The 14,961-nt window shown below is 29.1% G+C and overlaps 1 protein-coding gene across 1 annotated transcript; it reads left to right on the top strand.

Moving 5' to 3' along the window:
- The first annotated feature begins 10,770 nt into the window (after positions 1-10,770).
- LOC103487203 (protein HEADING DATE 3A) lies at positions 10,771-14,620 on the top strand. The gene is made up of 4 exons (XM_008445432.3): positions 10,771-11,082; positions 11,326-11,387; positions 13,715-13,755; positions 14,059-14,620. The coding sequence occupies exons 1-4, from the start codon at positions 10,885-10,887 to the stop codon at positions 14,295-14,297; spliced, it is 540 nt and encodes a 179-aa protein (XP_008443654.1). The 5' UTR covers positions 10,771-10,884; the 3' UTR covers positions 14,298-14,620.
- The last annotated feature ends 341 nt before the right edge of the window (positions 14,621-14,961 follow it).

Genomic DNA, 14,961 nt, shown 5'->3' with positions numbered 1-14,961 from the left:
AGTCGGTGAACATTGCGTTGGCAATAACTCTTTGTCGATATCGGCTCGTTAGCGCATCGTGATAGCCTCTCATGATGCTTTCTCATGTCATTCTTACCAATGTACATTTCTATCTGTTGAATTGGTCACTGGCCGAAATATACACTTAACCTTGGTACTAGTTTAAGCAATCACAGATTACTTTGGTACCTTAAACCTCTTCATGTGATCTTTGGTCGAACGCATGATTCACCAAAATCAAGTGTTTTGCCCAAAATCAAACTAAAACCCTACTCAAATGTTTGAAAAATCAACTCCCTGACAACAGCGCCACAAACATGCTTGTAGCCAACTCCACGATGCCAAAACCTTGCTTGTGGCTGGTTGAGTTAGCTTTTGAGCTTAGGAGACTAGTGATGTTGCTTACATTGGTATTTAATTCTACATAAAGAGTCATTGATCATGGTCATTGCATGCTAGATGCTCTCTATGTATCTCTTCATCATGTAACTTCTAAGTCCTCGTTCAGTACAAATTTTCCTATTACTTGCCCCAGTGTAAGCAAAACAATAGGTTTATTTGAGTGATCCAAAGTCAAACATAGGAAATTGATATCAAAGCTTAGTTATAGGGTTCACTAGGCATTTAGGCAATATAAAGAATAAATTATACAGTGTGAAAGAGTTTAAGTTTAAACTATATCTATTTATCTACACTAGAGAATTTGTAAAGGAGATTTAAGATGGATGTGAGATGGAATTGTGAACTAACTTGCATAAAAGAAGGTGAAGGAAAGTCTATGTATTACCAGGCGATTAAGCAATAAATTATCCCTAATGCAATATAACTTAGTTAACGAGCTTATGATTAAGGCGAGCACCTCTCAGTGTCATTAAATGCCACACTTGCTCACCTCTCGGGATCCAAATGACCAAGCTGCATTAAGCAAGCTATATCTAGAATGCTTCACTTACAAGACTCATAAAGCTTCTCGTTTAAGGGTGACAACCTCTTGGTGCCATATACTCACACTTGTTCTCCTTTCAGGACACAATAATGGAAGTTATCTCACCAAGATGGAGTTTGTCTCCAAACTCCTCCTTGCACGCGTTAGCCATATCCTTACTACTTACCCTCTTAATTAGTTGACGATGTACACTAGCCATGTGATGAAAATAGCTCAGCAAACGTGATAAGAAATATAAGCTAACCTTCTTATCAAGAATGTATCATAGATCTTAAGCGACCAATAACACAAGGACAGATAAACTGTAAACAGATGAAGGATTGAAACTAGTACAAATATGAAATGTATTAAAGAATATAAGCCTTAGGCCACTATACAATATAAACAAATACATTACAAAGAAATACAAAGAATAGAAGTGGCATTACAAGTTAGGAGAAGATGGGAATGGGATCTTCTTCACTCAAATCTCAAGCTTTCACTCTTAGATTGATCAAAGAATATGAAGAAATGCTTTATAAATGGTGGAAAAGCTAATCCTTTCCACCACTCTCTAGTTCTTGGCCTATTCAGACCTCTCTCTTCTTGATGGTTATGGAATTCTTTATATAGGCAGATTTAGGCAGAAAATCTAGTCTTCTGAACATGTCAACACTGAAAGCTGCGTTTGTGTTAAGTCACATTAACTCCAACTAACACTTTTTTCTTCAAGCGGACCTCTTCTCACCTACTGATATGGTCTTCTCGCCTAACTAGTCTTCATGCGAGTTCCTCTACGATTCGCTAATTTCTTCTTTTGTTCATAATTCTGAGTTAAAACACTAAAAATAAGGTGAAACAAACATGAATACTTATGTAAAAGTGTATTTCCAAATATTTATGAATTTACAATATAAGCTACGCGTTTTGACACATTTCTTATGTGTTTTGGTTTCATTATTCTATCTAAAAGGCTATAATAACTTGTATTTCTATAAGTTATCACATATCGCAATCAGCCAATTTGCCTTACCGCCCAGATGAAGCTAATGGTGAACCTAGTAGGGTTAGAGGAGTAGGAAGGCCTAAGTGGCAATGAAAGGTTTGTGCTATGACATAGAGTGGAGCTAGAAACATCCTTCACGTGATCAAAGTTCGTTGATAATTTGTAACTCTCCTAATTTTGTGTTATTTGATTCTGGAGGCATGCTTTCTTTCATTTCTCTATCACATGCTAAGTTTTTTAATCATAAGATAGAGCCTTCTAAAAGTGAATTTTTGATTAGTACACCTTTAGGCAAAGTGTTTATAGTAGAATCAGTATGTAGAGATTGCGAAGTCAAAATTGAGAACGTTGCGATGAAGGTTCACTTGATTCTGTTTGAGCTTGATGAATTGGATATGATCTTGGGAATGGATTTTCTTACCAAGTACTATGTCGTATTGGATTGCTCCAATAAGAAGGTAGTACTAAGAGAGTCTCTAAAGTTTAAAGTTAAATTCATGCGCGATAAGAAAGTAGAATTGACAGGGATCATCTATGTACTTAAGGCAAGGAAGTTAGTAAAGAAGGGGCATATACCGCCTACTTGGCACGTGTGTTAGTACCTAAGATCGAGAAGTGATCCAAGCAGAATGCCTATAATATGTGAATATTTAAATGTATTCCTAGAGGAAATGAGTGGTTTACCCCCATAGATAGAGATTGAATTTACCATTGAAGTTATACCTAGAACCACACCAATTTCTCAAACCCGTTATCGTATGGCACCAAGTCAATTAAAGGAATTGAAAAACTAGTTGGTGGAATTACAAAAAAAAAAGGTTACATCCTGTGAAGTACTTGATCATCGGGAGCCCCTGTCTTGTTTTTAAAGAATAAAGATGGATTAATGAGGTTGTGCATTGACTACCAACAATTGGACAAAGTAACAATTAAAAATAAGCATCCCATGCCGCGAATAGATGACCTCTTTGATTAATTAAAGAGGGCCTTGGTATTCTCCAAGATAGATTTGTTCAATCTACCACTAACTAAGAATTAAGGAGTCAGATGTATCAAAAAAAGCCTTCAGGACACTATATACGCATTATGAGTTTCTGGTAATGCCTTTTGGATTGAAAAACTCCCCCGCAGCTTTTATAAACTTAATGTATAGAGTGTTCGACCATTACTTATACCATTTCATCATTTCTTTATTGATGACATCCTAGTTTCTTCACAAGATGCATAAAGACAGACTAAACACATGCATATTGTCCTACAAACTCTAAAAGAAGCGAAACCATTTGCAAAGTTTAGCAAGTGTGAATTTTTGTTGAATCAAGTGGTATTTCTTTGGCTCATTATACCATTGGATGGGTTGAAGGTTGATTCTTAGAAAGTTGAGGTGATTGAGAATTAGGAGCACCCTAAAACGGATTTTGACGTTCGAAGCTTTCTTGGTTTGGCAGACTATTACAGACGTTTTATTGAAGGATTCATCAGAGTTTCCCTACCATTAAAAACGCTTACAAAAAAGGTGAATAGATTTGAATGGAAAAATGAGTGCGAGAGAGCTTCCAAGAGTTAAAACGCAGATTTACTCCTACCCCCATTCTCTCATTGCCTATGTTTGAGAAAGAATATGAAGTGGCATCTCACCTAGCGAATCTCTTGCGTTATGTGGTGGCATATCACCTAGTGATATTAATCGTTAAGCACTTCTTATCGCTTAAATTCTTGCATGTGTTCTTCTTGTGATTCGTTACATTTCTTTTTCTTCATCATCCTGCGATGAAAACACTAAAAAGCACAGTTAATCAAGTATGAAGACTTATGTAAGTTATATTCTCTTATCTTTATAAATTTGCAGTAAAAGCTACGCGTTTTCGTCCTTTATTCTGTATTCTGACTCCATTTTTCTACCTAAAAGCTACAATAATTTGTATTTCTGCAAATTATCAAGAAAATTGTCAAATTCCATCAAAGGAGAAGCTTCACTAAAGCGTTTTCTCTGTTCTTTACCTTTCTTTATCTTTATGCTTTTGAAATTTTGTGAGAATATGTATTTGAGTGCCATGAGTGGTTTGACTTATTAGTTATAGGTGTGCTTAATTATTTTCTACAAACCTTCTATAGATAGCTTGAATGTTTGATTGAGAGATTGAATGTTTAATGTCATTAGTCTTTCATGCAAATTGTTAGATGGATAAAGAAGGTTGTTGATGACAATGTTTAAGGCCACATATGTCTTAATTTGATATCAAGATATTAGTTATTATTTAAGTTTGCATGAGAATAGGTTACTTTTGAAAGAAAGTAATTTTGTTCTTAGTTTCTAAACCTAAGCAAAATGTTAGATTTAATTCCATGAATTTAGTAAAGTTATTAATAAAGTTTGTAATGAAATCAACAACCCTTTGAATTTTTTTTTTTTTTTGTCGAGTTTACTTTGCTTACACAATTGTTCTGCTGTAGCGCCCTAAAAATAAGGTAATTTTATTTTTAATTAGCTTGGTTGAATTTTATCTATGTTGGATTTATTGGAGTATTAATCTGAGATTTTGTTGTTTTGTGAAAATTAGAGTTAATTATTTATTGGAAGAATATTTAATTAATTTCAAGAATTGAGAATTTGATGTTATTTGGTTTAAGTTTGAGAGTTATGATTTGATTTAAATAATTAACATTGATCGGATTCATACTAAAAACTATATGATAAATTTAATGGGAGTGTGATTCATATTAAGCTATAGGTTTTGAGAGGAATTAATTATTGATTGAATATATGATATTTAATTAGGGACATTTAAAAAAATAGCAAAATATTAAAACTATTTATAAAACATAGCAAAATTCATCAAACTCTATATATTTAAGAGGGTTTTTAAGTTATATTGCCTAAATATATATGCTCAATTACATAAGAAACTTAAAATTAAATTTTTTTTTTCATAAAAGATACGTTGAGCTGCAAATTTACACATAAGTAAAGCCCAAATCCAACATTATACATCATTATGATTAATATTATTTAAAAAATGAAAAAAAAATTGTAATGAGACAAATATGAAAAAACAATAATTACAATTAATATTATTTAAAAAAATGGAGGAAATTTGTTATGACACAAATATGAAAAATGAAAAGAAAGTAGTTTCCTTATTTAGTTAATTTCGAATTTGACTTTGGATATTTATTACTCATTTTAGTTTTGAGCATTTAATATGAGATAATACATGTGTTTTTTTTAATTATGATATTCGATTTATTTAATATGAGATATTGCATTTTTATTTTTTTAACGGGAAACTCATGTAAATGTAACAAAACACTAAACTATTTACGGCCCGTATAACAAAGCCCATAAAGTTAGCCATTTTTTAAATATTCCAGGTTTTCCCTTTCATCTTTCTTTTCTTCCTCGGGATTCATCTTCCTTCTGCTATTTCTTTTATCGTCTTCCTCGCGATTTCGTCTATCTTCTTTCATTTTTTTTCTGCAATTTCTTTCCATTATCTTTCTTTTTTTTTTCAATTTTTTATTTACGTCGTTTAATGTTTCCATCGTTTTTCTTCTTTTTTTTTTTCGCTTTTCCTTCGTCTTTCTACTTTTCCTCTTCTTTTTTTTCGCTGCGATTTCTTTTCATCGTCTTTCTTCTTTTTCTTTTTTACGTTGTGTGCAAAAATTAGAAAAATCTAAAATATCGTGTATAAAGAATCTTGAAAAAAATCATTTAGATTGGAGTAGTCAAATGTAAATTATCGTGTAAAAAGTAAACGATCGCGTAAAAAAAATAAAAGATTGCGTATAAAAAATCTTGAAAAAAAATCATTTAGATTGGAGTAGCCAAATGTAAACGATCGTGTAAAAAAATAAAAGATTGTGTATAAAGAATCTTGAAAAAAATCATTTAGATTGGAGTAGCCAAATGTAAACCATCGTGTAAAAAATATAGAAGATTATAAAGAATCTTGAAAAAAATCATTTAGATTGGAGTAGCCAAATGTAAACGATCGTTTAAAAAAAATAAACGATCGTGTAGAAAAAAATAAAAGATCGTGTAAAAAAAGTAAATGATTGTGTATAAAGAATGTTGAAAAAAAATCATTTAGATTGGAGTAGCCAATGTAAACGATCGTTTAAAAAAAGTAAACGATCGTGTAAAAAAAATAAAAGATCGTGTATAATGAATCTTGAAGAAAAAAAAATCATTTGGATTGGAGTAGCCAAATGTAAACGATCGTGTAAAAAAAAGTAAACGATTGTGTAAAAAAAGTAAACGATCGTATAAAGAAATCTAAACGATCGTGTACCAAAAGAATTAAAAAAATCGTGTACCAAATTTTGAAAAAAATCATATCTAAACAATCGCGTACAAATTGTAGCCATATCTAAACGATCGTGTATAAATTGTAGGCATATCTAAACAATCGCATATAAATTATAGTCATATCTAAACGATCGCATAAATTGTCACCATATCTAAACGATCGTATATAAATTGTAGTCATATCTAAACGATCGCGTATAAATTATAGTCATATCTAAACGATCGCATATCAAATAATAATCAAATCTAAACGATCGCAAATATATTACGTGCGCGTGGTTGACGAGGCATTTTTGATATTTTACACGGTGGGCCTTTGGGCTTTTTCCGTTTTTGAAATTGTTTTGTAGAGTGTAAATATTTTTACGGTTTTTTATATTTTTGAAAAGGCCCCTTTTTTAATTGTAAATATTTGGTTTATTTTTTCTTTTCCATATAAATTATATTTATTTTCATTTTTTATTGTCATTATTATATGACTTTTTCCTTTTTTTTTTCCTTTTTTTTTTCATTCTTGTGGTTTTAGGTTGCTCAAGTTTTTGCATTGATAAACATATTGAAAAATAAAAATATACATCTCATATATTATTTGGTATATAAGATAATATATTGTAAAACTATGATATTTGTGCACTTATTTGGTTTAATTATTAGTTATATAATAGTAAGATATATATTTTTTACGTACTTTCTCATATATACACAATTATATTTAATTATTTCCTATATATATATACCTTATATTATATAATAAACAACTATGACCATGTTTAATATAAAACTTGGTATATCCTGAAGACTCAATTAAAACCATCTAATGATATACCATGTAATAAAATTAGTTGTTAGTGACGGTAATTTATTCGTTTCACATACTGTATATATCGAGTTTTTCATATGCTAACGTATATTGAATGTGTAGTTTCAGATTGACTTCCATGATGAAAAATAGAATGTGTTAATTTAGAAACAAAACTTTAAATATAAGAATAATATTGTCCCATGAATATAATATATTCAGCTGCAATTCAATGAAAATTATGAACGATATACATGGTTGATTTAGAAAACAAGAAAACAAAATTTTTATGGACTATTATGTAACTCTTGAAACGACATCTGTTTTTGGATTAAAATATAATGCAATGTTGGTAATACTTAAAAAAAAACAATATATATATATCACTGGAACGTATTATACACAATATGCCCCGAAATATTAATGAACAAATATGTAAACCGAAACCAACTTCATATACGGTAAAAAAATTATGAAATGATATTTAAATCCATGAAAAACGTTGCGAATTGGATGTAATATAATTGTTATAAATTGAAACTATATTTCTCTCAAAATGAACAAAATTAATCTTTACTAATGTAATAAAAGATTATTTGAAATACCTAGAAATCCATTGTAATAATCATTTCAAAAATACATTCTAGTGTTGTTTGATACAAAATAAAAAAAAAAATCAATGTTATATAAAATGATAAATGGGCATAATATAGAAGATAAAAAAAATATGAACTCATCGAAAAACATGAGGAAGATGAACCGCAAAGAAATGCAAGATTTAACCAGAAGAAGAAAAAAAGGACGAAGAGAGAGTTTAATTAAAATATTGTAGATAATGTATTCATCAAAAAACATGAAAAAGATGAACGACAAAATATAACGTCTGACTGAAAGAAGAAAAAATACGAAGATAAGTTTAATTGAAATATCTTAAATAATATATTTGCTAGTTAAATTCAAAATACAACTTTTTTTAATTGTGTGCTATATACATAATTAGATAGGATCACAGATAAATGCAAAAAATAAATTAGATAAATAAAATATTAAATGATTAATAGCATAAATAGGTAAGCTTTAATATCCATAATATATCAATTTTCGTTTATATCTTTTATTTTAAATTAATAATAAGATTAAATCCATCCATAAAATTCCTCACAATTTTTTCTTTGAAATAATTTGATTCTCAAGCAAGAATAGCCCTTCTAGAACCCCACCAGTCCAATCAAACAAAAACAATGGTATGTATGTGATGAAAGGGTTATATTTCCACCACTAAAACACTTTAAGCCTGTCTTGGTATTTATACCTTGGAGGAATATCTTAATTCTATTTCCTTTTAATTTTTGCTATGGGCCTAAGCCCAAAAGTTATTTCCAACCACATTTTGATTTTTTTTTTTTTTTTTTTTTGAGTTTTTCAAAAATTCAATTGACATTTTTATTAAAAGTAATTTAATATAAATAATAAAATTATTAAAAATATTTAAAAATATAGCAAAAGGTCAACTTCAATTCACAATGAAAAAAAATGATAGATTCTATACAAGTCTATTATTGTCTATAATAAATATAATATGAAATTTTGTTATATTTTATACATATTTTGATTTATTTGAATACAATTAAAAATATGCTATATAAAGATACAAATAATTATATGAAATTGAAAGAAAATATGGTTAATTATTTGTTTAAAAGGAAAACCCAAATAGTTATTAAATTAAACCTAAAATGATTATATACCATTTTTTTCTATAATAGATAACACAGAATGTACTATAACCCAACTAACTAGATTAACTTCATTGGGTCAAACGTACTCTTGCCTCTTCCCTATTACCGCAATTCATTTAGTTTATTGACTTACCGTGGTTGCACTTATACTAGTTTTTATTTTTAATATCAAGTTTTTTCAGAAGGATAAATATAAATTTTTTATTCAAAATTAATTGTCATGAAATGAATGATTCATTTACTTTATATAGGGTGTATGGTTAGGGATACTTTCATGCATAACAAGTTAACACAAAATAATATCAAATTTATCATAATTTTGAAATTATTTACAAATATTATACCATCCCTATTATTAATACCTAACACTAATCAAGATCTACGTACCTATAAAGTATTTTTTTATGACGATATTAATGGATACACATATTTTAGTGATAGAGGTATCACTCACTAAGGTTTATCATTGATTGTTTACATACTTGTGTTCACTTTTATGTTTTTTACTGGGATGTCTTATACCGAAAAAATAAAAAGATAACATGTATAATTTTATTTTATATATTTAGTTCTGTTCCCTTTTTAAGTTTATTATGGACGAATTAAAAGTGAAGTACTATATCGATGATATTTAACTTCTGCTTTTCTATTATATTTGATTACTTGTATGTTTATTTGTTATTAAATCTATCACTAAGATATCATATCAGTACAATAAAAAATGGTATATTAGTGATATTTGATAAAGTAATTTCTATACTTCCGTCATGCTCTCCTGTATATCAGGAGATCTACTATTGATTTTATCATAAATCAGAAAAGATTAGAAATAGTAAACCAAATAATAGTAAAATACTGAGAACAAATCATTTACAAGTTTAAATTGCTAATGTCGTCACTAAACCCTAAAACCTATGTATATATAGATATATATAATACACCACCACCATTTATATAGACAGAAATTATCTATATATAATACACTACTGCCATTTATGTGGATAGAAATCATCTATAGACGGTACAAATAAAAATATTCTATTAGTACATATTATGAGTAGTCTACTCGTACATTTGAAGCAAGGACTATCGTCGCTAGAACGATAAAAACTATTACAATGAATTCTATTTTCTTGTTCTTAATCAGTTAAGATCAACATTATTTCAAAATTTTTATTTGCTTCATTATTTAGTTTTTATATTTTTCATTTATCATCTATTTTTTTCTTACATAGTTAATTATTTCATTTGCAAAATCAAATAATTTATCCACACTTTAAATACATATTATTATAAATTTATAATTCAAATTAAAATAATGTACACCTCAAACACAAATTATTATAATTCAACTATAATAATTTAGGACTACCATAACCAAAACTTCTTGTCTTTAGAAGTGTCGGTAATCGCATACAAATAGCCAATCAAATAAAAGATTGTGTCTAATTAGACATAATTAAGTAATACACATGTATCAAGAAAGAAATGCATAAGTTGCTTATCAATCAGTAAGAAACTATTAGAAATAGGGTATCGATAGACTATGTAAACCATATGATCAATACGAGAACCAGTCCTTTCACCAATTACAATAATTAATGGTAAAAACTTACTAGACGTTTCTACCTTCTGAAGTTAGAATAATATAGAGGTAGGACCCACTAGACTTTCATATTCTCACCTAATAGATTAAATATTAAGTACTACGTACCCTTGCATGTGTTAGCTACCTGAACTATCATACCAATGAAATTCCACACATCTATTTCTGTTTTCAAATTTAAAATTCACTCATATATAATATATATTTTCCTAATATTTCTCATAGAAATGTACATGTGATTACAAGTGAAGAATCTCTAGTTTACAAGAGACAAGATAGGTTCTTCAGAGACAAGATAGGTTCTTTGTGTTTTATATATATATATAAAAGACTAAAAGAAATGAAAAGGCAAAAAAGGCAGGGTCCCCTCTAAGAGGATATATAAATAGGGCATTGGCCTTCAAGAACTTCTTCACATCTCGGTAGCATTACACACCTTCTTGCTTTCTTACATACATCGAAACCGGCCAAAGCTAACTGAAACAATTCTTTTCCAGAACATGCCAAGAGATCGTGACCCTTTGGTTGTTGGGAGAGTCATCGGCGATGTCGTTGACCCATTCTCGAGGTCAATTTCGATTAGAGTTACTTACTCCACCAAGGAAGTTAACAATGGTTGTGAGCTCAAACCCTCTCAGGTGGTAAACCAACCAAGAGTTGAGATTGGTGGAACTGATCTTCGAACCTTCTTCACTTTGGTAAATGCTTTAATCTTTTTTGTTTTTCCTTTCCCAATGTCTTTTGAAATTGATATATTTTTTGGAAAATCGTTTTAAATAAAAGAATTACTAAAAATATTTTCAAATATAGTAAAATGTGAAAGTTTATCAATATCTCGGATATACTTTAACCTTTTACTCTCTTGGTACATAGTGCGAATATTTTTTCTTTTTATCATTTTGTCATTCATTTCATTTTGTTTGCTTTTTATGTGTTGATAGGTTATGGTGGATCCTGATGCTCCTAGCCCTAGTGATCCTAATCTTAGGGAATACTTGCATTGGTACTTCCTCTTTTACTTCTTTAGTTCAAATTAAATTAACAAGTTTAATTTCCTTCAACTTTTCATTTCTTGTTTCTTTTCGTCATATTCAATTCTTAATTCTCAATTTTTTCTTTTTTCATTTAAGCTCATGCATTTTATAGATATATTAGAAATAGGATAACCGTAATGTAAAAATAAGGTTTTCTTAAAAATATTTAGGTCATATGCATCAACATTTTTATCTATCATATTCATCTTACTAAAACTTGGCTATCCAAAAATCTTTGAATGCACGATGTATAGAAAATGTAATATTAATAATAAAAAGTAAAGATATAATGTGTAGAGGGTAAAGAATTTTTATGTATGACTTTATATTTCCTTTTGTTAAATTCAACTGCTCTTGGGAATTTTTAGAAACAAGTACATTTCTAAAAGCTCTTGATTTCTAAATTGTGGTTAAAATAACTTTAGGTACGTGTCTTGGAATAAAATTTGAGGTACAAGCAAGTTTTGGTAAATATTTTTTGAAAAGAAAATTCTTTAGATTCTTTTCGTCTTTTGGTTAGAATATATAATCAATCTATCTTTCAAAACAAATGAAGTGCACTTTTTTTCTCCACTAAGTTATATAGGGTAAATTAAAAGAAAATAAAATAAAACAAAAACATATAATAATCTATTGTCTTATAATAACTTTTTAATGCATTTACTAAAGACTTGGTTTTACTTTGGAGAACTTTTTGAAAAGGAAAGTTGAGGTTTCTCCTTGTAGGTATTCTCCTATTCTTCCATAGCCTTCTTTTCTCTTTTTCTTTCCTTTTTTCTTTTCTTTTTTTCTTTTCAGCTCTGTGTTAAAAGGCTTACCTATCTTTTCACAACTATTAATAATAATAATAATAAAACAATTCTCAATATAATGAAACATAACTCTCATCAAGTGATATATGTATAGATGTATGTGTATGTATAGATATACATTTCCACTCATAAACTATATTTTTATACCTTAAATCTCAAAAATAAATAAATTAGCAAATATAGTGCTATATTTCTTGCCTATTTTTCTTCCTATGTTACAATGACTTGTATGAGTCTTAGTCAAATTTCAGAAACAAAAACAACTTTAAAAACAACTTTTTTTTAATTAGTTTTTGTATTTTCCTCTTATTTTCAAACTATTGGTACTAGAATATAGTTAACAAATAAAGAAAGTTGGCGGTTGAGGTGGAAGTAGAAGTAGTGTCTATAAGGTTAACTGAAAAAGGAAAAAAAACAAAAATAAAATAGTTACCAAACAAGTTAACTATTGAAATACAAGTTGATTTTTATTAACGGAAGTTTGAATATCGATCTTATAACACTAGTATTGTATTTAATAAAGAAAAAAGGATTTGGCTAGGTGTGTCCAGATGATATGTAAGGGATATATTATATGAAGAACAAACTAGAAAAGAAGAGTCATTTCACTATTAAGAATGAAAGGGGAATAAAGCTGAGACTAGCTTGTCTAATTGATGGATCAACTTCAATACATGAATAAAAGAATTTTTCTTTCATTCTCCTTTCTTTCGTCCAATTAATTATTATTGATTTTTTCAAATATATTACATGATGAGGATTGAAGTGGACACAATGAGATGGGAATCGGTGATTATGATCATCAGCTTTAGAAGTAAAAAAGAAAAGAAAAGTTAAGTAATGAAGAGATTCCTTGTACAAGCTGTTTTACACGCTGTTGTCCATTTTTCTCTTGTGGCCCAAAGGACAGAAATAAAAGAAAATAAAAAATAAAAAAAACATGCTCACGGGGTGTTGCTTTTGATTCCTAATAAAGTTTGAAGGACTTCTAACCAGCCATCCATAAAGAAAAGAAAATAGAAAGAAAAATAATAAAAAGTAGGGGGTTAAGTTTGGTGGTGAGCTAAGATATCTGATAAAAAGTTAGCCAACACAATTGTCTCCTATATAATAGGAGCTATACATGTGTGCAACTTAATTCTATCTTTTTGTTTTTTACAACTTTTTTTAGAATACTTATGTTTCGTTTAATTGCTCCTTTATTAATCAATTATTTATTATTGTTTCTTTTTACTAATGATTAGTAAAACAAATCAAATCTTAAAGTTTATAATATAAGTTTATGTCATTAAACTATTGCTTGTTATGTGGGATAAATTAAATATGTACAGATGTAACTTAATTCATTGCTTGTTTTTTTTTTTTTTTTTTTTTTTTTTTTTTTTAAGATAGACTTAAACAACACCTATTGGTTAACCCTCTCTTGTTTATTATTGAGAATTTCATACACAAATTTAATATTTTTAATAAAAATGCCATGGCAGGTTGGTGACTGATATTCCAGCTACAACAGGGGCAACCTTTGGTAAGTTGTTTTCCTTTTACTAAATATGCAAAATAAATTCATAAAATAAAATAAATAACCCATATTCTTAAATTCTAGAGGGTAAGGCAGGGTTGTATTGTTTCTTTTAATAGAACATGTAAAAGTGAGGAGGGTTTCTCTCTCTCTCTCTCTCTCTCTCTAAGAAACACAATGACCTTTAATGGAAAAGAGGCAACCTTTCTCAAAATATAAGATTCTAAACAAAACAAAAAATGTTATTATTTGAATAAGTAGGTGTACATTTATGGTAGGGTTGAGATTTAAATAATAAAAATTGTGTAGGCCAAGAGATAGTATGCTATGAGAGTCCAAGACCAACGGTGGGGATACATCGATTTGTGCTAGTTTTGTTTAGACAACTTGGAAGGCAGACAGTGTACGCACCAGGTTGGCGCCAGAATTTCAACACAAGAGACTTTGCTGAGCTTTACAATCTTGGTTTACCAGTTGCCGCTGTTTATTTCAATTGTCAAAGGGAAAGTGGTTCTGGTGGAAGGAGAAGAGTCCAAGATGATTATTAACTAACTTATAATTAAACCCACTTTTACACCTTTTATCACATTATTATTATTAAAAAAAAAATAGTTTCTTCTTATTATTATTATTCAACTATATACTTAAACAGGTGATGGGGGTTGAGGGGTTAATAAGGGCAAAATGCTTTGTTGTTTAATTGCCCTATGTACTAGATAATATTTGTAATAAGGTCATTTGATATATTAATATTAGAGTTTATTAGTTTTGTTAGTTTTTATTTTGTTACATTCTGTTGTTATTAGACAGTTGTATCAAGTGGCTATATACGCCCTTTTTCATCATTAATAAAATAAGAAGGGTTTATTTACGTTTTCTCTCAATAATGTATCAATTGAAATTTAGTTTTTCTCTCTTTTTTGATCGTCGTCATGGTTTAAACTGAAAATTCAAATCCTAATCTTCATCTTGATGATTCTCGTCATCAACTTTCATTCCTTCTCCGATCCAACCAACACCATCTTTTGCCGTTGTGCTGTTGTATGAAGATCCATACTACCTCCACCACACTCTAATAGTACCAGTTGGGTTCTTGTCTCTGATCTTTGGACCGAATCGAACTATACTTCATGGAGTCAAGTGTTTCTTCTAGAAAAGGTTAACTTTGTTGATTGTACCTTTGGCCTGTCCTACTGATCAATGTGTTGTGAA

Source organism: Cucumis melo, chromosome 2 (genome assembly GCF_025177605.1).
Source record: "Cucumis melo cultivar AY chromosome 2, USDA_Cmelo_AY_1.0, whole genome shotgun sequence".
NCBI classification, from domain to species: domain Eukaryota; kingdom Viridiplantae; phylum Streptophyta; class Magnoliopsida; order Cucurbitales; family Cucurbitaceae; genus Cucumis; species Cucumis melo.
The sequence above is the reverse complement of the archived record's forward strand: the minus strand, read 5'-3'. Positions and strand labels throughout refer to the sequence as shown.

Coding starts and splice junctions, on each gene's coding strand:
- LOC103487203 (XM_008445432.3), top strand. CDS start 10,885: ATGCCAAGAGATCGTGACCCTTTGGTTGTTGGGAGAGTCATCGGCGAT. Junction 11,388..13,714: donor CTTAGGGAATACTTGCATTG/GTACTTCCTCTT, acceptor ATGCCATGGCAG/GTTGGTGACTGATATTCCAG. Junction 13,756..14,058: donor TACAACAGGGGCAACCTTTG/GTAAGTTGTTTT, acceptor AAAATTGTGTAG/GCCAAGAGATAGTATGCTAT.